Here is a 20,541-nt window from a genome sequence, read left to right on the forward strand (position 1 = left end):
GCAGTCTGGAAGTGTCATTAGGTACTCTGCAGGGCTTTGCCTGCTGACAAAATAAAAGAGGATGATGGAAATGATTAATTAGAATAACCGACCACTCTGCTCAGGGCCATTTCTATACCTGTCTCTAAGTAAAATCTTCCAGTTCCACAGAAAGAAAAGGCAGGAATTGAGTGTCCCTAATTCCAACTCTGTTCATGCCGCTCCTTCTTGCAGCATGCCATCCTGATTAATGCAATGGTCCTGAGAACTTTCAGCCTCGGTCTGAGCCAATCACCTCCAGGATTTAAAGTGGCCCAAATCAGAGGTACTCAGAGAAGAGCCTTCCAACTGTCTTTTCATTTCGATTCATACTGACAGGCAGGGCTCTCTGTTGGCATGAACAGTTAGTCCATCTTCCATCCTTAGACTGGCATTTGCAAAAGGTTATTTTCTCTGGAACAAAATGAACACCTGAGCCACCCGAACTTCAACAGTTCTTAAACCTTTATTTTTGTGGAATATTTCTTCTCTCTAAAAGGATGAGTTAGGAACGTGCTTTAAAGGATTTAGTCTAGTCCTTTTCCAAAGTGAAAAACCATTAACAAAAATATGCTCAAGTGTGTAGGTATGCGTGTGTACAGTTTGTCTAAGAGAAATTTTAGAAGAATCTACTAATGTTAGCGGTGATTGGCGTTTGGATAGGTGATATTATTATTGTTCCTTTTCTGATCTTTGTATGTTGTCCAGTATTATGATTGCAGTCAAACCCGATGACTACTTAAGATTGAGGAGAGAAAGATATCAAAATATGACCAGAAATACCACTAGTGGGTACGTATTCCAAAGGAAAGGAAATCCATCACTAAACTATAGAGACAGCAGACCTCCCCTGTTTACTACAGCACTATTCACAAAAGCCAAGATACGGAATCCACTGCCATGTCCATCAAAAGATGGATGGATAAGGAAAATTGTGGTATATACACTCAATGGAATATTATTGAGGGAAAAATGAAACTTTCTCATTTGCAGCAATATGAATGGAACCTGAGGTCATTAAGAAAGAAGGAAAGAAAAGGAATGACAAATTAAGCATTGTCTAAAGAGTTGGTCTACAAATCAAGGACAAGAAGAGTCAGGACCTTGTGACAGAACAGATATCCAATTGTCTACAAGGGCTGAAGTTATGCAAGAAAAAGGCTGCCTTCCCGTGTATCTTTTAATGCCTTGAGATACTATTTTGGGGGAAATGGTCCTGTTGGGTTGGAGAAAACTCTTCCACCAGGTAGGAATGTCAGATGACCTTGCAAGGGACCTACCATTACAGAGGCAGGTGAAGTCCACCCTGGCCTAGGACGAGACTCTGGAATCCAGAGGCCCCATCACACCTGAACCAGAACCAAGGGTCCAGACAATGTTGCTTGAGAGCAAACAGCTGAGTGTCAGAGCAAAGAACTCCTAGCTAGCCCTCCTCTCCACACCCAGAGGTCCTGCCTGTACTAAAGACTTTGGAGATAGGACACCTTTGAATCCCTCCTCTTAAATTCAAGAGGCACTAAAGGGCCACCGTGAGTCAGTGGTCATAAATGAAAAAGGAAAGCAGGTGTCATGGTTGGTTTTTGCTCCAGATGGAGATCTTGTTGGCATTTTAGCATGGCTTGCATCTCACTAGCTGAATGGAGCGAAGGTAATAAAATACCGCGTACCGACTCAAGGATGAGAGAAATGAGTGAGTCAGTCAAGGATGACCACAGGAAATGCTTTTTTTAAAATTTTGTCTGTGTGGGAAGAATTTTCATCAGCTCTTTAATTGCCAGGACTAAGATTGTGGGTAGGAACATCTTAGAGGAGGAAAAGTTTATTTTGGCTCATATGGTTTCAGAGGTTCAGTCCACCGTCGGCCAACTCCATTGCTCTGGGTATATAGTGAGGAAGAACATCATGGCTGAAGAGCAGGGTGGAAGAAGGAGAGAGAGAGACAAAGAGAGAGAGAGAGGGGAGCGTGCCCACAGAACCAAGGACAAACCATAATCCTCCAGGGCACAATCCCCAGTGACCTAATTCCACCAGTCATGCCCCACATGCCTCCAGATGACACCCAGTAGCCTAATCAAATTACTAATCCAGCAAATGATGGATCATTTAATGATCCATTAAAAGAAAGTTGAGTAGCTTTCTCCCACCATACTTTTCTTTTGCCACGATGTTCTACCTCATACCAAGGCCTCGGGCAATGGCATTGGCCAACTATGGACTGAACCTCTGAAACCATGAGCCCAAATAGACTGTTTCTCTTCTAAGTTTTTTTTAAATATATATTTTTAGTTGTGGATGGATATTTATATTATTTATTTATAATCAGTGCTGAAAATTGAATCCAGTGCTTCACTCATGCGAAGCAAATGTTTTACCACCGAGCCACAATCTCAGCCCCGCTAAATCATTCTTAATAGTAACTTTATTCATTGCAATGAAGAGCTAGTTAACCCATCATATGGATAAATCCATTGATGAGGATATAGCTCTCATGCATTCAATCTTGGCATCTCTGAAGATGACTGCATTGCCTAACACATGAACTTTCAGAGGGGGATATTCTTAGATGGGAACCATCACAGGAAGAGAATGACAAAATGAGGTAGGAGATGGGTGGGTGCAGCTGTTAGGGCTTGTGTAGAGTGGAACCCATTGGGTACAAAGGATTGTTGTAATCTCTGAACCACAGAGAGTGAGCTATAGACGTGGCACCCCGAGTTGGAAAGTTTGGAAATCAGCCTATGGTTGAGTCTTGCCATTTTAGATCTCAACAAGGTCTTGAAGAAATTGCAGGGTAGCTATTACCTAAGGTGGGGTGATAAATAGAATTAGTGAAAGGGAAGAAATCAAAGGCTGAGAAATTGGGATACTGAATACTGAATTAACCAAAGGCCAGAGTTGCCAAAAAATAATACGTGAATATTTTGAAGAGGATGCTGAGCTAGGAGGTAGGCGGCCTTTAAGGCATGCTGGGGGGGTGGCAGGGTGAGAACATGATTGTCACCAAGAGAAGCAATGGCCACTATAGCTTAATGGCATGATTGCATTGACTGGGGCATTGCATATGAGGGAGGGGACATCATCTAAAAGCAACGTGGAAGAGAAAGAACGACTCTATTCCTCACTCAAGACCTGGTTGCCAAAGAACAATGAGATACTACAGTTGCCATGACAGACCTGAGAGAAGAACCCATCTCTAAGAACTTTATTTAAGAGGGAGCCTTAAAGATGTCGAGGCATGTGCTTATGGACAGTCTCACCAAAACACCCTCGTCACTCCTACAATGAAATATGGAGCTGAGGGCAGGGGTCATTTTATGAAGAGCGTCAAAGACTCTGACATTTGCTCCTGTTCACTATGGAAAGAGGTGGAGGATGGAGGCGAAATGGCTGGAACCTCAGGCCACTATGAGATGTCTCATTAGGACCTCTGCCACCATGGAGGGACACTTTGAAAGCCAGTATTGGATTCCAGGTCTGACTCCCGTCCCTAGTCTTCCCAGGTTCCAAGCCCTGGCTCTGCCAGTCCCGCTGAGAGAATTTAAGCAAACCCAGGAATCGCCTTGTCCTGTGTGTGCCTCACTGCATCTATCTTAGCTTTTACGAATACTAATATTTATATTAATAACGATATTCATTAAGTCTGGTCAGCCAGACTTAACAAAAAGAAACACCATAAATTTTTAAATGTGATCTAGACGTGTTTCATACCTTTTTTAAATGAAAAAGGATTACCTTCTACATGGGTACTGAGAACAGCACAGAGGCCGAGAGGCTGCTGGCAGAGCGTGCATCCCACCAGCACACTTGTTTATATTCGATTACTTTTGCTTAAACCTGACGAAATAATTAAAATAAATCCTCTGTGCCCAAGGGAGAGACCGGGTAAGAGGAACTTGAGTAGTCTGTTTGGATGGGATTTCTGGAAGAATTAAAGGAGGGCTGTATAATCTCCATTCATAAAAACCCCAGAAATTGATTTATGCAAAACAGCTCATTAATATGTATGTGGAAATGGATCTCTCAATGGCTCAATTCTCAAAAAAAAAAGGGGGAAAACACCCAGCAATTGACTTGTTAAATCACGTCTGCAGATCTAGGCTCCTTCTCATTTGCATTTTTCTGTCATGAATAAAAACTGCCTGGGAGGATCTTAATTCAGGGAGGGGATTACAGTTGGAAAACCTATTGCTTTTCTTTAATGCTCAAGCACATTTTTTCCCTTGTTCTTTATTCCAACAGCATTAATATATTTTCTTTCTTTTTTTTTTAAAGTGAGCCTGCAGTTATATTTGGACAGATGCACAAATATATATATATATATATATATATATATATATATATATATATAAAATCAAATTTGTTCTGCTTGCTGCTTAGGATTGGACTTGGCACACAGTAGGTGCTCAGTAAGAGTGTGTTATTGGAGTGTATGCACGGATAGGCTGAAAGGTCAACCTAGAGTTTGGAAATCAATATTGCATTTGCTTTTCCCCTGGATGTGAGTGGGCTTGCAGCACCTGTGTGAACCCCTGTGGTATTGCTGCTGATGGGTGGTCTTCAGGCACAGGCCTAAGGTACCTTTTAAGGCTGTGTGCTACTCAAAGTCTGGAATGAGTCACATTCGTGTCACCAGGGAACTTGCTAAAAATGTCACATACTGGGCCCTCCTTCAGACCGACTGAATTAAAATTTGCTTTTAATATGATCCACAAGGGATCTGTACACACACTGAAACCTGACAAGCACTTGGAGAATAATTAGTGAAGTAGCTAAAAACATAAAGCACGCCTGGCGTCCAATGCCAGCTTCCACTGTTTTCTAATGTCCTCAGGCACATGACTTCACTTATCTGACCTTAATTTTCCTTATGCATAAAATCAAATCGGGATGAGGGGAGTAGCTTTTATTTTATGTAGTATTTTTGAGGATTAGACGTAATTATCCTTTTTAATTAGAAAGAACTGTTGTGAGGTTTGGTCATTTGAGGAAGAGATAGCCAAAGCACTGTTTTGGTTAGATTTTCAAAACGGGGATCTGACAATAAAAAAAAAAAAAAGTGGAGGAGGAAAAGTGTATTTTAGCTCATGGTTTCAGGAGCATGGTCCAGGGTTGGCTGAGTCCATAACGCTGGGTCCACTGTGAGGCAAATCATCATGGCAGAAGATAATGGCACAGGAAAGTAGCCCAGCTCATGGAAACAAAGAAGGAGAGAAAGAGAGAGAAAGAGAGAGAGAGAGAGAGAGAGAGAGAGAGAGAGAGAGAGAGAGAGAGAGAGAGAGAGAGAGAGACACCAACCTTGCCAAAGCAGTCCCCAGTGACTGATCTACTTCCCCCAGCCACACCCCACCTGCCTACAGTTACCACCCAATTAATCCATATCAGTGGATTAACCCACTGATTAAGTTACAGCTCTCACAATTTAATCATTTCACCGCTGCTGAACATTCTTGTATTATGTCCCACACGAGCTTTTGGGGGACCCCATATATTTCACCACAAAAAAAAAAAACATCCATCACAGAAGATGCGTTCACCATTGCAAAACTTGAAATGCTACTGTGCCATTTGTAAATTCCCATCATTTCTCCACTGCTACAAAAATGGAGGAGTCCCATCAATGTACTGATATCCATTTGGGATCTAGAGCATCTACCGTTCAAAAGCATCCATCCTGGAAAATGGAGAGAGAGAGAGGAAGGAACTAGGCAAATCATTCAAACTTATTTTCTGAAATAGGTAAGAGGAAGCTCTCGAGTCAGTTTTTGTTTTGTGAGTTTTTTGTGTGTTTTGTGCTTTTTTGGAGTACTGGGGATTGAATTCAGGGACACTCAGCCATTGAGCCACACTCCCCAGCCCTATTCTGTATTTTATTTAGAGACAGGGTCTCACTGAGTTGCTTAGCACCTCACTTTTGCTGAGGCTGGCTTTGAACTCGTGATCCTCCTGCCTCAGCCTCCTGAGCCACTGGGATGACAGGTGTGTGACACCACACCCAGGTTTTTTTTTTTTTTTAAACCAAGAAAAGCCACATGACATGTAAACAAGGTAAGCATGAGACTGACTTGAACTTTGGCAAATTGAGTTCAAACCCCGTTCCACTGTTTATTTTTACAGGAGCTTTTGATGTTGCAACATCTTGTGAGATTTCCAAGCACCATGGGCACTAACTACAGTGGCAATCAGGCACATAACTTGGAGAGTCGCCCGACAAGCATGCAGATGGCTTAATAAGCACCTTAGAAAGGCCAGCAACCCTTAAAAATGTTCTGAATGACGATTCGCAGGAGAAACTTGTGTCAGGTTTTAGTGTTAGGGGGATTAGGCCCGCAGGAGCAATTGACAAAATTAGATCCCATGTAAAATAGGCAAGGTCAGCTTCAGTGCCTGGGTACTGGATTCATGCCTGGCATGAATTTTCATTCTCATTTCAATCTTTCTTGGTTTTATTCTCCATGGGTTTAGTTTACCATTTGACTCATCTCTTTTTGGGATCCATATCATCTGTGAGAAGTGCTACCAGATATCAAGACTCATTGTAAGACTGTAATAATTAATAGAGTATGTCATTTATACAAGTACAGTCAAATATAAAGAGGGAAGAGAGAAGAGAGAGATCAAAAGCGCTGCGAGCAGGTAGGCACACTCGATTTCCTTCAGCGATGGCAATGTCGGACGCAGAGAAAGGACCACATTATTGATATGGGTGCTGTGTCAATAGGACCCTTCCAGATAGGGAAAAAAAATAAAAATGTAGTCCAGTTATTCCTCTGGATCCACAGATTCTATGTACCTGAATTCACAAGTCAAAAAATAAAACAAAATAAAATGCATTGTACTAAATAGGCACAGCCCCCTTTTCTTGAATTCTTCCCTGAACAATACATTATAACTGTTCCCATCGCACTTACAATGCACGAGGTATTATGTGTCATCTAGAGATGGTTCACCTATTCAAAAGGAAGTGCATAGGTTATGTACAAAATTGTGTCATGTTATCTAAGAGACCTTGGTAGGCAGGGATTTTGGTATCTGTAGGTGACCTGGAATCAGTCCCCTCATGATACCAAAGAATGAGTGGGCATTAAACCAATCTTAAAGCGTGCTCGTTAACTTTAGGAGCACTGTCATTTTAAATATGAACTACAAAGCCATGCATCATGGAAGGTGATAGAAGAGAATATCTTCATGGTCTCAGAATAGAAAAAAAAAAAAACCAAAACAAACCTTTCTTAAAACTGTATCATCCCACAGAGGAAAAGATAAATAAATTGGACTATATGGATTTTAAGAATTTCTGTTTGTCACTAGATGTAGTTAAGAGAGTGAAAGGAAGACAAGCCACATGGTACAAGTAGTTTCCTACACAGAAAAGCAACAAAGTGAGCCTATGCTGAATTGCTCACTGAGAAAAGGACCGTCGATAGAAAGCAAAGAGGGAAAAGAAAAAGAAGAAAATGAATTAAACACTGCCGAAAAATGGTGTGTGCCTGTGTATGTGTGGGGGAGGCAGTGTTTCCAAATAGCCAATACACATATATAAAGGTGCTCCATGCCATTGGTCACCAGGAAATATCAATGAACCTCAGATGAGACCCTCTTTAATGTCCTGATTGAGTTAGCCTCTACTTTGACCAAAGGATCAGCCAGACAGTGGAAGGAATCTGTGCTTTTGTGTATGCCTGTAGGGACGTGGCCTCTTGGCTCCTGGCCTGGCGTAGACCCACAGGACGCTAATAAAAAATAAAATAAACTGTACATGGATTGAAGAGGGATCGGTGGAGTGGAGAAAGTGGAGGGCGAGAGAATTGGAGCAGGGTGTGTTTCAGGCTGTTGTGAGGATGTCGGATGTATCCTGGTGTTGTATACAACTCCAAGGAATAAAGAAATAATAATAATAAGAAATAAGAATAAAAATGGAGAAGGGAACGTTTATTTGGGGCTCCATCATCTCAGCCCATCAATGGCCAGCTCCATTGCTCTGGGCCCAGTAAAGCAGCTCTGGACACACGGTCATCAAGAAGCAGAGAGAGAGAGAGAGGGACAAAGATATATCCCAAAGGCATGCCCCCAATTACCCAACCCTTCTAGCCACACTTGACCTGTCTACAGTTAACACTAAGTTAATCCTTATGAGGGGATTAATCCACTGCTCAGGTTACAGCACTCCTGACCTAATCATCACGCCTCTGGATGGTCTTGCATGGTCTCAGACATACATGAGCTTTCGGGGGACATCTCCCATCTAAACCGTAACACATCCGCAAGGGCAGATGATATCAACTGTGCTGTCAAGAATACACTACTGGTAAGAGCGTGGTTGCAGACTTAAGGAATATATATTGTATAGGGTTTTTTTTTTTTTTTTTTTTTTTTTTTTTTTTACATATGAGATTCACAAAACCATGATTGTAAATTTACAAGTGGAGATATAGCTCATCTTTGAGGAGAGAGAGCCTTCTGAGTTGTCTGCAATATTGTTTTTGAGCTTGGCTTAGTAATGCTTCAGAAAGCTCCTTCCATTTATTTTGTACATTTCTCTATGTATTAATTTTCTTGGGAAAACTAGGATATAAATTAACTCCTTAAAACAGAATGACTATTTCCAGAGGTTTTCTACCAAAACACTTTATTCTTTGCATACTAAGTTACTTTTTAGATAATATTGGATATATATTCAATATCAATGCCTGAAAGGGTTTTATTTGATCCTTTCGTGTAAATGAGAATTTTGCTGTAATTTGAACCAAGTTTATGAATCCCCAAAGAAAAATCTACATGAGTTATGCACTTAACTTCATCAAAACCATTCTTCAAACACCGTAAGAGCAGTACTGAGACCATTTCGGTTTTGTGCTTCTTTTTCATTTTTAGATATCAGAACCTCTCCGTTTTGATGGGAAGAATCCCTTACTTTGTAATATTTTGCTTTTCCACATGGATACCAAGCCTCTGCAGCTTGAATGTGCAATTTTACTCAAATGGACCAAAAAAGATGAGGTCCTGCTGAATTATAGGCAGAAAAGGGCACAGGGAGAAGGGCTGATTTTCAAAAAAGTATCATTTTTGATAAGATACATAAATAGATGCCCAACAGCGATGATGTGAGCAAAATGAGGCAAAAGCATTGGATAATCAACTTCCCTGTTGATTTTTAAGATAAATGCCATAGTGACTTCATATAACTTAACCATGCAACCGTCCATTTGTTTAAGATGCGAATTATGTTTAAAAGCAAAGACAAAGTTTTCTCCATAATATGATATCAATTGGTGGTCATGCTATTACTTCATTAAGACATATTCTGAACTTTAAATTCATTGCAACACTGTCTGGTACGATTTCAACGTGACGGTCAAAAACAGTACTAATTTATTCACTTTCTTTTACTTAAGAAATTAGGGAAAAATATTTCTTCGTGCCTGTTGTTTTTCTAGTTCTTTTTTAAAAAAGGTTAAAAGGCATTTAGCATTTTCATTTATAATTAGATCTGCATTACCCACTTAATACACTCTTCACAATTATCACAGGCTTTACCATTTCCAAATGCTTTCTTGAGTGTTATTTTTGAAAACTTCTTCTCCTGGGTCATAATTTCCTTCCCAGATACAAATGCCCTTTGTCACCATATCATCAGGGCAATATATAATAATTTTTGCATTTCATACATGGAAAATAATTGAATGACATTTGAAATTAATCAGTGTCCACAAAGCTTTTCAAGTTTGTTTCTAAATGTGAGGAATCCTCTTGCCCCACCCTGCCTGTAAATATCCTGACCAAGAAATAGAAATAAAAATACACCTAATTTTCAAGTTCTAGAATATTTTAATAATCCTTCTGTAAGGAGTTAAAGACCTTTATGTTAGGATTTTCTTTTTTTCTTTTTTGCATTAGGGATTGAACTCAAGGACACTCCACCACAGAGCCGCATCCCCAGCCCTATTTTGTATTTCATTTGGAGACAGGGTCTCACTGAGTTGCTTAGCACCGCACCTTTGCTGAGGCTGGCTTTGAACCCATGATCCTCCTGCCTCAGCCTCCAGAGCTGCTGGGATTACAGGCATGCTCCATCTCTCCTGGCAGAACTTTTTTTTAAATCTTTTTTTGTTGTGCTATAACTATGATTTTTTTCCATTCATAAAGATTCTGCTTTACTTCCTCTACCCATTAAATAATTCTAGGTTTTAAAAATTATTTTGAGATATAGATATGAGAAATTCAGGACCAGCTGTAGTTTGGGTGACCTTGGGCAACTACATAACAGAGTCGTCTCACCTTGAATTTCTCCAACTGTTAAACGCACTCTGGAATAGCTTACAGGTCTAAAATAAAGATGAATAGCATGGCAGGTATACAACCTTTTGCATGCCACTGGGGAAAAAAAATTACAACGATTATAAATACCTGCATGTTTATAGCCCTCTAAAATACATTATTATTGCATTTTAACCTTGAACCATTGAAAAATCCATCTTGGGATGTGGTAGAACGACTGTTTATCCCCCATCACAAAAGTTCTTACAACAACTGAGGTTTGAAATGCCTCTACCTATGTGTGCTGTGATTTTGAATGATATTTGAATGATATGACGAATGTATCCGAGTTACATTTCCAAAGGAAAAGTATGTGGCATTGAAGAAACTCCCTTTTACAGACAGCTTCAACATCCTTAACATGGTCCAAATGGTTCTTCTGCTACTAGGATCAACAGTGAAACACACGACTTGGCCTATTCATAGTTGCGTGGCCAGGTCCCTCTCCATATCCATTCTGTCAGTCACCCTGGTCCTTTGCTCTATGAGTAGCAAAGTCCTTCTTGTATCAACCCTTATGAAGTGGGCGATAGCAACACCCTCATTTTACACACGAAGCAACAACACTCGTGTGCGATGTCCCACCAAGTGTGGGATCTTCTTCGGCATCTTCTGATGCTCCTGGGTAAAATATCGTAGTGGACGGATTTGGGGGTGTTTCCTTGGAATCCCATAATAGCACTCCACTTAGCCCCTTGCTACGTACTCAGCTTAGCTTAGCTTTGCAGAAAGGAGACTTTTATCACTGGCTCCAGAGGCTATTTCAGCCTCAAGCCCCTGAAAGCCAGCCTTCTGTTCTGTCCTGCTGAGCCCTGTGCTCATCTCCTCCCCTCCCCCTGGATCCTTGGCCTTGTTCCCACATCTGAAGCATTCCCTCTTGCTGTCTGTCCAGCCTGAATGTCCTTCTCGACGGAGCCACTGTGCCTGCAGCTTGAATGTGCATTTTTTTACTCTAATGGACCAAAAAGATGAGGTCCTGCTGAACCAGAGCAGGAGGAGGGAGTGGGTACCAGTACCAGTACTAGAGGGCTCAGTTCAACCCCATTTCTCCTGGAAGCTGGTCTTTGCTCTTTCTCTAATCTAGACCAGCTTAAGGACAACTTTCCACTCTGGGTTCCCCCTACCATAGGGTTAAGTCATCTCTCTGTCAATATCATTTGATTTTTTCTTTCCCCCTGAGGCAGTGAAAAAATGTGGTAGGACAAGGACTCTGTACTCCCCTCCCTGAGCTGGAATACCCAGTTGCCCTCGGACTTGGTGTCTGCGTGATTTCAGGCAGCTTGATCTATTTCCCTGTGCCTCCACCTGTTCGTCTGAAAAATGGGAAATTTATCATCTCAGAGGGTTCATCAGCAGAATTAATTTACAAAAAGATTTGGGGACAGCAAGTGTGGTGGCTCACGCCTGTCATCCCAGCGGCTTGCAAAGCCGAGGCAGGAGGATGGTGAGTTCAAAGCCAGTCTCAGCAAAGGCGAGGCCCTAAGCAACTCAGGGAGACCCTGTCTCTAAATAAAATAAAAAAAAAAAATAGGGCTGGGGAAGGGGCTCAGTGGTTGAGTATCCCTGGGTTCCATCGCTAGTGCTCAAAAAACAAAACAAGAAAAAGCAATCTGGGGACAATACTTACTCAACAAGATATACATAGTATATTTTTCTTTTCTTTTTTTTTTTTTGTCTTATTGTTTCTTCTCTGTGTGTATATGTTTAAGTGCACTTCAAGGTTTTATCTGTGTGCTCTGTGAAGACGGGAAGTAGCCATTCTCATCAACCATTTTAAAATTAAGACCCAGTCCAGGCCTTGAGGCATATAAATGGGGTATTTTTTTTTTTGATGTTTGGTGGATGAATAAATAAATAGTCGATGAGGAGGCTCGGGGCGGTGGCCCTGCCTTCCCTTGTAATGAAGCAAACTGATCTGAAACGGTATCTGTGATGAAATATTGCAGAGGGCAGGATCAAAAAGTCTTATTGTGGACTCACTTGGACCCTCCATGTTTGTCTTTTCCTTGGTGAAGTTCTATAGGATAAGAGCCCTCCACGAAAATACAGCTTAGTGGAATCATAGGTTTCTTCCAACACGCCCGGCTCCTTTTCTCCAGGATGACATTTGAAGCAGCATGGACAGATGCGATGGAGTCTCACACAAGAACAGGGTAATTCATTAACATGCACACAAAAAGGAGAGGTCCACGTTCAACCTTTACCACCAGAGTCCTTGAGAAGAAAAAGAAATTCTAAGCAGCTACAGGTGATTTTCAAAGCCACATTGGTTTTATCACTCAAGGAGGCCAGGGTGATAGCAGGGCCCTTTGGCCACAAAATACCTGCTGTACTTGCAGCAGGGTTGAGTCTGCACAGGGGAAGAAGGAGAGCTTCAATGAGGACCCACCTGACCCTTTGGAAGGAAGATTTCTCGGCTGAAGAGCTAAAAGGGGCTTTTGTAGTCAGACAGTCCAAAACATACGTTTACAAATCCCAGAGATGTGAATGGCCCGTCTAGGTGACCTAGTTTGTGGAAGAGAGATTTAAGATGATATTTCATAATAGGGATTTTTTTTTTCTTTTTTTAATGCATGGGCCACCTTTCAGGATGGTTTTATGATGGGATGATTCATGGCCAGGCAGAGTGTTAGAGAGGCTGTTTCTAAAAGAAACTCCGAGCGTGCTTTTGGATGGCCAAACACCGGGCTAGATGTTACAAACAGGAATGTGTCTGCAATCTCTCCCATGGACAAGGCAGAGTCTAGAAGACTGTTCACAAGTTCTGAAGGTCAAAGTGACATTGTACAATAAAGTCCCCAGGTGCAAAGCGGAGGAATCCAAACATTTTCATTTTGAGGCATACCTTGTTCTTATCTGGGGAAGTTTGGATAAGGGGGCGGGGTTTCTGGACCCGATTTTTCCTATCAATATGTAGATCAAGTAGCTCACATCAAATGTCTCCTGTTGGTCTTACTTTGGGTTGCTTAGAAGAGAAACACGAAGCAAGGATTTCTGTGCCTGTTTGGGGGAACTCTGAGGCATGAAATACAGAGATGGGGATGGGCACACACCACTCACCAGGAAATCTGGGTAAGGCACTAACAGCACCCACCCTGTGGCTCACTGGGAACCTTGGTGTCTTATAAATCTGGTTTATTATTTAGAAAATTAGGGTCCCTTTAACCATTGAAATAATGGGAAAAAAAATCCCCCCCAGGATTTGGGCAGGATTTGAGAGGGATTCACTACTAAAACACGAAGGGTATGAGTGAGAATCTAAACTCTTTATTTTTAATATTTTTTTAGTTGTTGATAGATCTTTATTGATTGATTTATTTTTATGTGATGCTCATAATCGAACTCAGTGCCTCACCTATGCTAGGCCAGCACTTTACACGGAGCCACAACCCCAGTCCCCAGTCTCCTGAACTCATTTTTTTTTAAATACTCAAGATTCAACTTGGTCTTTAACACCTTTAAGAAAGCCCCAATCTCAGGGCGTCTTGGGCTTTCTAAAATGAAAAAAAAAAAAAAAAAAAAGAATAGGAACAAGGATAATATCTGCCTCCTGTGACTGGTGGCTGGCCACTTCAGTTCAAGAGAAGGATTTTTAGAAGCATCTAGAAATCTTGAAATCAAGACCACACAAAAGTGGGCAGGAGAAAGACTCAGAATGCAAACTGGAAGAGTTTTCTGAGAAAGTGTAGCCGTTTGAAATATGGCGGTCTTTGACCCAGTGGAGAGAAATAATAAGAAGGAGAATCAGAGAAGTCCCCTCCCTGGCATCCACACGAATCAGGAATCTCGCCTCCACCCTCTCTGTTAACCAGCGTCCCTGTTCTGCCCCGTGGTCAGGCTGCGGTTCTCATTCTGTAGTTTCTGAGCAGAGGTTTAATACGGTAAAGAACTGGTCTTACTTTTTTCTATTAGATCTGGTGATAGAAAGGGAATTTGAATGGAGAGCTCTCTGCTTAAAAAAAAAAAAAAAAACCCAGAATTTGCCCAACATGGTGATTCCACCAAGACCTGAAGAGCAAAACAATCACTGCTGAGAAGTGAGAGAAGATACTGAGGAATTAAAACCCAGAGGACCTAACAGGTCCTGTGCTCTAGGAATTTTCCATTTCCTTAGAAGGGACCATTCAGATTCTACTTTTTCTCTTGGCAGTCCAGCAGATCTCTTGCTGGACATACCAGGAAACATTTTAGACCTGAATGTGGTGGTTCTTCTTTGGGTTTTTCAAATGTCAGTTTTAGCCCAAGATCCTTTAACTGTGCGGAAAGATCGCTGGGTGCATCGGGCCCACTGGGCCCCTTGGCTCTCTGCATTAATATAACAGCAATGGAAACACTCTAAGGATCAACAGTCATATGCCTTTAGTCCCCAAATGGGAAAAAAAAAAAAGTTCATGAACTGTTAGGAAAGTCAGCAGTGACAGAAAAATTGATCTCCCTCATTCATCCAAATGAAATAAATCAATTTCTTCCTAATTTAACCTTTTCCTTTTTTAAAAGAAGACATAGTATGTTTTTAACTAGCAAAACTTCTATTTGCATATAAAACTAGAGAATTTATAAGGTATCTTTTAAAAGTGGGGAACAATTAAGAGGGAAGAAATGTATTGCCATATAAAGTACCGTGCCTTAACTTTCAGTGTAGCTATTTAGTTGTTTTCCAGAATGAATGGAATCCATCACTCTAGATAAACTGGGAGGAGAGAGACTAAATTCTATAAGGCTGTCTGAATTTTCCTCGCCAGAAAGTCAAATTGATCATTACGAACACTGACTGAAATCATGTGGCCCTTTTAGAGACATCTCTTTTCTAAGCGAGAGAAACAAATAATTACTGTGGCAGAATCATTCAAGTCTCTGGAGCTATCATTTATGTCTGCAACATAAGTGTATTATTATGCTCCCTATTATTTTTCCAAATGATGATCTTAGCTAAAATGCAGAAGTCAGTTATTATAATTGTCTTCACCCCCAAGTTCAAACCAGCCACCAGCTTTTGTCTGCCCATACTACGTTTATGTCCACGCTTCTGTACTTTCTCTTTTTTCCACAGAGGCAAACATATTCAGATATATTAGCAAAATGTGTGTTCCTGTGAGTTATTTGTTCGAGCAAGTGATTTACATGTACATGTTTTATTTGTGCTTTACATGTTTACAGATGTTCACTTGCATATATATTTAAAAGCAGAAATGAGGTTAATCCCAAAGGAGAAGCATACAAAGACCCCTGGGCAACATGAGATTTGCAACATGAGATTTGCAACCAGAAACAGAATCAACTACTAATTTCTACGTCTACAGATGACTACAGTAGTTCCGCTCATCACTGTGAGCCCTCAAAGAGTAGCAGCTAACACTTTGGCTCCCAGATATGTCCTCAGAGCAGAGGGGAGCTAGGAAAGATAAAAAAGAAAGAAATGGGAGCCTCCTACTTGGTCCTCATCCACAGATATAATTACTCTCCAACAAGGCTTGCACTGTATCCAATATGAAACATTTTAGTCCCTGGAAACATTATATAAAAAGAATATAAGAAGCAGTCTGTCTATTGTTCATCTGCTAATGTCCCCAAATGTCACCTAGGTAATTACTTGGATGACATTTATGTGATGCAGCTGGACATTGTTACAGTTAATATAAAGCCTGCCTTTGGCAACCACTTTATTTCCACCTACATCACCCTGTGGGCGTATGATGGCTTTTCCTGGAACACTCGCCTCCCCCAAATGATACCTCTGCCCTCTGTGTTTTCCTCTCATGCTCTGCACACCAATATCCAACATAAAAGATTTTTTAAAAGGACAATATGATATATCTTTTCTTGATATTTATATTTAGAACTTTTAGAGATGTTTCTAAAAATCGTTTATCAAATATTATTATACTGATATTTTCTTTCTTTTAAACAGGTTTATATCATCCTCAGAAGCCTAAATTTACAAAACATACATTTTTTTATGTCAAAAAAAACCAAATTTCTTCTCCAAGAGAAAATTCTTAGCAAAGTTGGATTGTTCACCCAATATATGCATATCAAAAAAAAATATTTTCAGAAACACAGGAGTCAACATTTTTCCCCCAAACTCACATGCAAACTGAAGCTTTGCCTTCCGACTCAGAATGGTCCCCAGAAGATTGGTGGCCAGGCACTGGTACGTGCCAGCATCTTGATCTGTGCGGGGGCTGCTGATGGCCAAGCTGCCTCCGTCTAACTTGTAGTGATAACTCATGGCAAAATCAATCTCTCTGCCATTTTGATTCCACCTTTAAGGAAAATGAAAAAAAAAAGATCAAATGGCATTTATAATTTGCAGGGTTCACTGCTAATTTTTCTTAAATGAGATGCAGTTTTAATTCCTGTAATTATATAAAAAAATATATATTGTATGTTTACCAGTGGAGATCATCTGACCAACTCCCCTTAAGTTGTCTGTCCTGAGCCCAGTGATACCAACAGGGAGGTTATTTGAAAGCTCTTAGACTCTTGGAAAGAGTTAGATACATTCATCCCCATGTACATAGAGAGTCAAGAGAACCACTGACATAAGAAATAAAAATTAGACATTCAGTCAATAATGCTGGCCATCCTAATCCTTTAGAGACTTTTCCAAAAACATCTATCCATACCTGAACTCCCCCAAATTGCTACTGCAAAATTGGATGTCAGAAATGATTTAGAGATGGAAATCCATAAAGATTATATTACAAATGACGCACAGAATACCAGCAAAGATTTTGCAATGCCAATTGGAGGCTGATAACAAAACAATTATAACCTGACGATCCCAGAATATCATTGTCCGTTAGCCTGTTACTTGGAAAATTAATCACGTTGAAAATGTTTCAGCAGTACTTAGGAATGCCAACCTAAAATTATATGTTAGCAACGCAAATGCAGCGTGAGTCGTTTTTATTTTAGGAAGCAAAAAGTCTCTTGGTGTAGCTATTAGACAAGAATTCCTTAGTACATGAATTAACTAGATGAAGGGTGTAAACGTATTATTTCTTTTCCAAGAAGCATAAATAGTTTAAAAGTTCCATTTGGTCATTTTTCAGACAAATGAATACCCATCTCCAGCCAGATTCATTCCCCTGACCTTGCACCTCCTAATTCCCTCAAAACCTTCAAGTGTGTTGAAAAAATGAGTATTGCATACTTCACGTGGTACATTCTCAGGGCACAAGTTGTGTGCAATAATTTACCCCATTTAAGAAAATCATTTGAAAATAGTGAATCGTGACAACTAGTGGCCAGGCGGGGAGAAAACTCGTTTCCTATTGTTTGGGATCTTCGTGACTGAGACCTTTATTACAAAAGACAGTTTAAAAAGAGAAAAAAAAAAAAACTTGCAGATTTGTTGAAGCTAACTCCTCTTCCCCAATACAGGATCCTTCAGGAGCAAAGATCCCAAACCACAGATAAATCTATATATGTGTGTGCTGGTCTTTTTTTTTTTATTTATTTTTTGGTATGGGAGATTGAGCCCAGGAGCACTTACCCACAGAGCCACACTCCCAGCCCTTTTTAATATTTTATTTAGAGACAGAGTTTCCCTGAGTTGCTAAGTGCTTCGCTAATCTGCTGAGTCTGGCCTTAGAACTTGCAATCCTCCTGCCTCAGCCTCCCGAGTTGCTGGGATTAGAGTCCTGTGTGCTGGTCTTGATCAGGAGTGGACACTTATTAGGAAGGACAGATGGACAAAGGGAGTTCTAAATAGGGGGCATCCTGGGCCTGTCTGTTAGATTCTCATTGGTTTCTTTCTTTTTAGGGTCCACGCCAGCTTTGCTATGATTCTTGCCTTCATCATGAAATCACATTAAAATGTTTTGGTGGGGATGGCTAATTCTAAGAAAGGAATGACATTTTACAGGATGATTTCAAAATGTCATCGGCTTTTTTTTTTTTTTTTTTGGTGCATTCTGAAACACCCCATGGAGAGAATATGACACATGTCTCCAGAATTAGAAAGGAAATATGAACTTGGGGAGTCCTCTATCCTATTAAAGACAGGATCAAATATCAAATCGATGAGAGGTTTTGAACCAACGCTGTCATTCTCAAATTACTTGGCCACTTCCTGTGTACTTCAACTTCTCTTTAATGAAAGGAGGCTGAAATGGATGGATTTTCTGCCAATTTGATTGTTTTCTCTCTCTTTCTCCTCCCTTCCTTCTTTTCTTTCTTTTCTTTTCTTTTCCTTCCCTCCTTCCTCCATTCCTTCTTTCTTTCTCCTACAGAGATCGTACGGAATGCTTCTTGTTCTCCATATTAGGAAAGAGGAAAAAAAAAATGAAGCTTTTCTTTCTGTAGACCTGTCTCAAGAGACCCATATTCTCCTTCGGAGCTATAATACCATCTTTCATAATTTGCTTACAGGGCATGATCTTTGTGCCGCCAGGTTCCCCTTATCATTTCCAAAGCAAAGGATATACCATACTTAGTTTGCCAGCTCTCTTTAATTTTGGAATCAATCACCGAAATAACTGCTGTCATCATTACATGCTCCTAATTAAGCTCAGTAATTGTTTTTTCAACACAAATTCAAAGTTGTTGGCTTAGCGGCAGAAAATGAATTTTTTCACAAGTATCCCGTGATCCTTCTAATCACAGTGGTGCAATGATTATTAAACTGTGCATGTAGATCAGGGGTTCAACTCCCGGTGTGGGCTCTGTCCTCATTAATATGTTCTAACCAATGGAGAAATAGCATTTGTGGATTCAAGTGATGGTCCCTCAATGTTACTGACGTCACGGCTTCCCCAGGAGTATTTTCCTAGGATGAAAATGAGGAAATATGTTCTAATGAATGATTTGAAGCCCACGAGTTAGCATTGGATTAATCGCAGGCAACGTCATGGATTTGAAGTAAAATCTTAACCTTTTGCCCTGACACATCCTTCACTGTGAAGTTGTTAAGCCTCATGTTAAGAATGAAATGAGTGGCAGCTATGTTTGATGTGTCTTGCATAATGCATGCCCCCTGAGTCTGTGTGTGGAGATGATCGAAATAGAAAGTCTGAGCGACGACTCTAATGGGTTTGACTCCAACGTCCAGGGCTTATAGGGAATGAATGATGACTTAAAGAGAAGCAACAGAGAATCGCAGAGAGGAGTACCTTTGGTGATCAGGCCAATGGTGAGGTGTCCGAAATCTGATAATATTCAAAGTCCTTTTCCTGAAAAGAGTCTATACTATTTAGAAATCGTATCCTGTACAGAAATGTTTCATTTTCCCAGATCAAATACTAGGAACTAAATTCGTGGCTAGCGCATATTCTTAGACTTTCTAGGCATAAAAATGCCTACCCAAGTATCATCTTTGGATAACCCACTTTTCTTCCCGTTGCTAAGCTTCATTGCTAGACTTCATCTTCTCCGACATTAGCTGGTCTTGGAAAGAATACAGGTAACCTTTTCCCAGGAGGTAAACATCTCCACCAGCCTCGCCTAAAGTTTCTATATCTCTTTGTTTTCAACCACCTCCTGTTGGTGGAGATGTTTACCTCACTGAAAGTGACTTTAGACAAAATTGCTTTTCAATTGTTTCCAAAGTTCTGCTTTTAAATACTGTTATTATTCCCCCATGAGCTTTCATTTTTATACTGAATCTACTTTTTTTAAAAAAAATCTTAAATCCTTTTACAAGAACTAGAAACTAGTGAAAGAATTTACATTTGGCACCATGCTACTGTTTAAGGAAAAACAAAAATCTTTTGAAGCAATAGATTTCACTGTTTTCTTTTTTTTTCCTTTTCAAAACTGCTATGCTCAACTGGGGATGGTGGTCCACACCTGTCATCCTAACCACCCAGGAGGCTGAGGCAGGAGGATCCAAGCTGGAGGCCAGTCTAAGCAACTGAGCAAGACTCTGTGTCAAAATAATAAAATAGAGTGGAGAGTTCAGAGTCAGAATCCTTGCCTAGCAAGCATGAGACCCTAGACCCAGGTTCTGTCCCCAGCAACACCAATCATCAGTCAAGCAAGCAAACAAGCAAGCAAGCAATTTGGGAAAGCATTACGAAATCTGATCAGAAAGCTGACTACACAGGACAGGAGTGATTATTCCAAGCTCACGCATGGAATGACAATGGTGACTAGCTTAGTTCTAAGTCACTGCCTCTTTGTAGAGCTTCAACCTGTCAAAATCTGTGATGGTCAACTTCTTCCAATGCACACACGCACCTCTCCACACATAATCTAAGATGAATA

At 40.5% G+C, this 20,541-nt stretch overlaps 1 protein-coding gene across 3 annotated transcripts in view; it reads right to left on the reverse strand.

Annotated features, from left to right (window-relative positions):
- The window catches only part of Cntn6 (contactin 6), a 284,323-nt gene that overhangs the window by 134,089 nt on the left and 129,693 nt on the right, over positions 1 to 20,541 (reverse strand). For all 3 annotated transcript variants that reach the window (XM_078033569.1, XM_078033570.1, XM_005330954.5), the window contains exon 4: positions 16,420 to 16,595. In XM_078033569.1, coding sequence (XP_077889695.1) covers positions 16,420 to 16,595 — 176 coding nt within the window. The remainder of the gene's footprint in view (positions 1 to 16,419; positions 16,596 to 20,541) is intronic.

Source organism: Ictidomys tridecemlineatus, chromosome 16 (genome assembly GCF_052094955.1).
Source record: "Ictidomys tridecemlineatus isolate mIctTri1 chromosome 16, mIctTri1.hap1, whole genome shotgun sequence".
In the NCBI taxonomy this organism is placed as follows: domain Eukaryota; kingdom Metazoa; phylum Chordata; class Mammalia; order Rodentia; family Sciuridae; genus Ictidomys; species Ictidomys tridecemlineatus.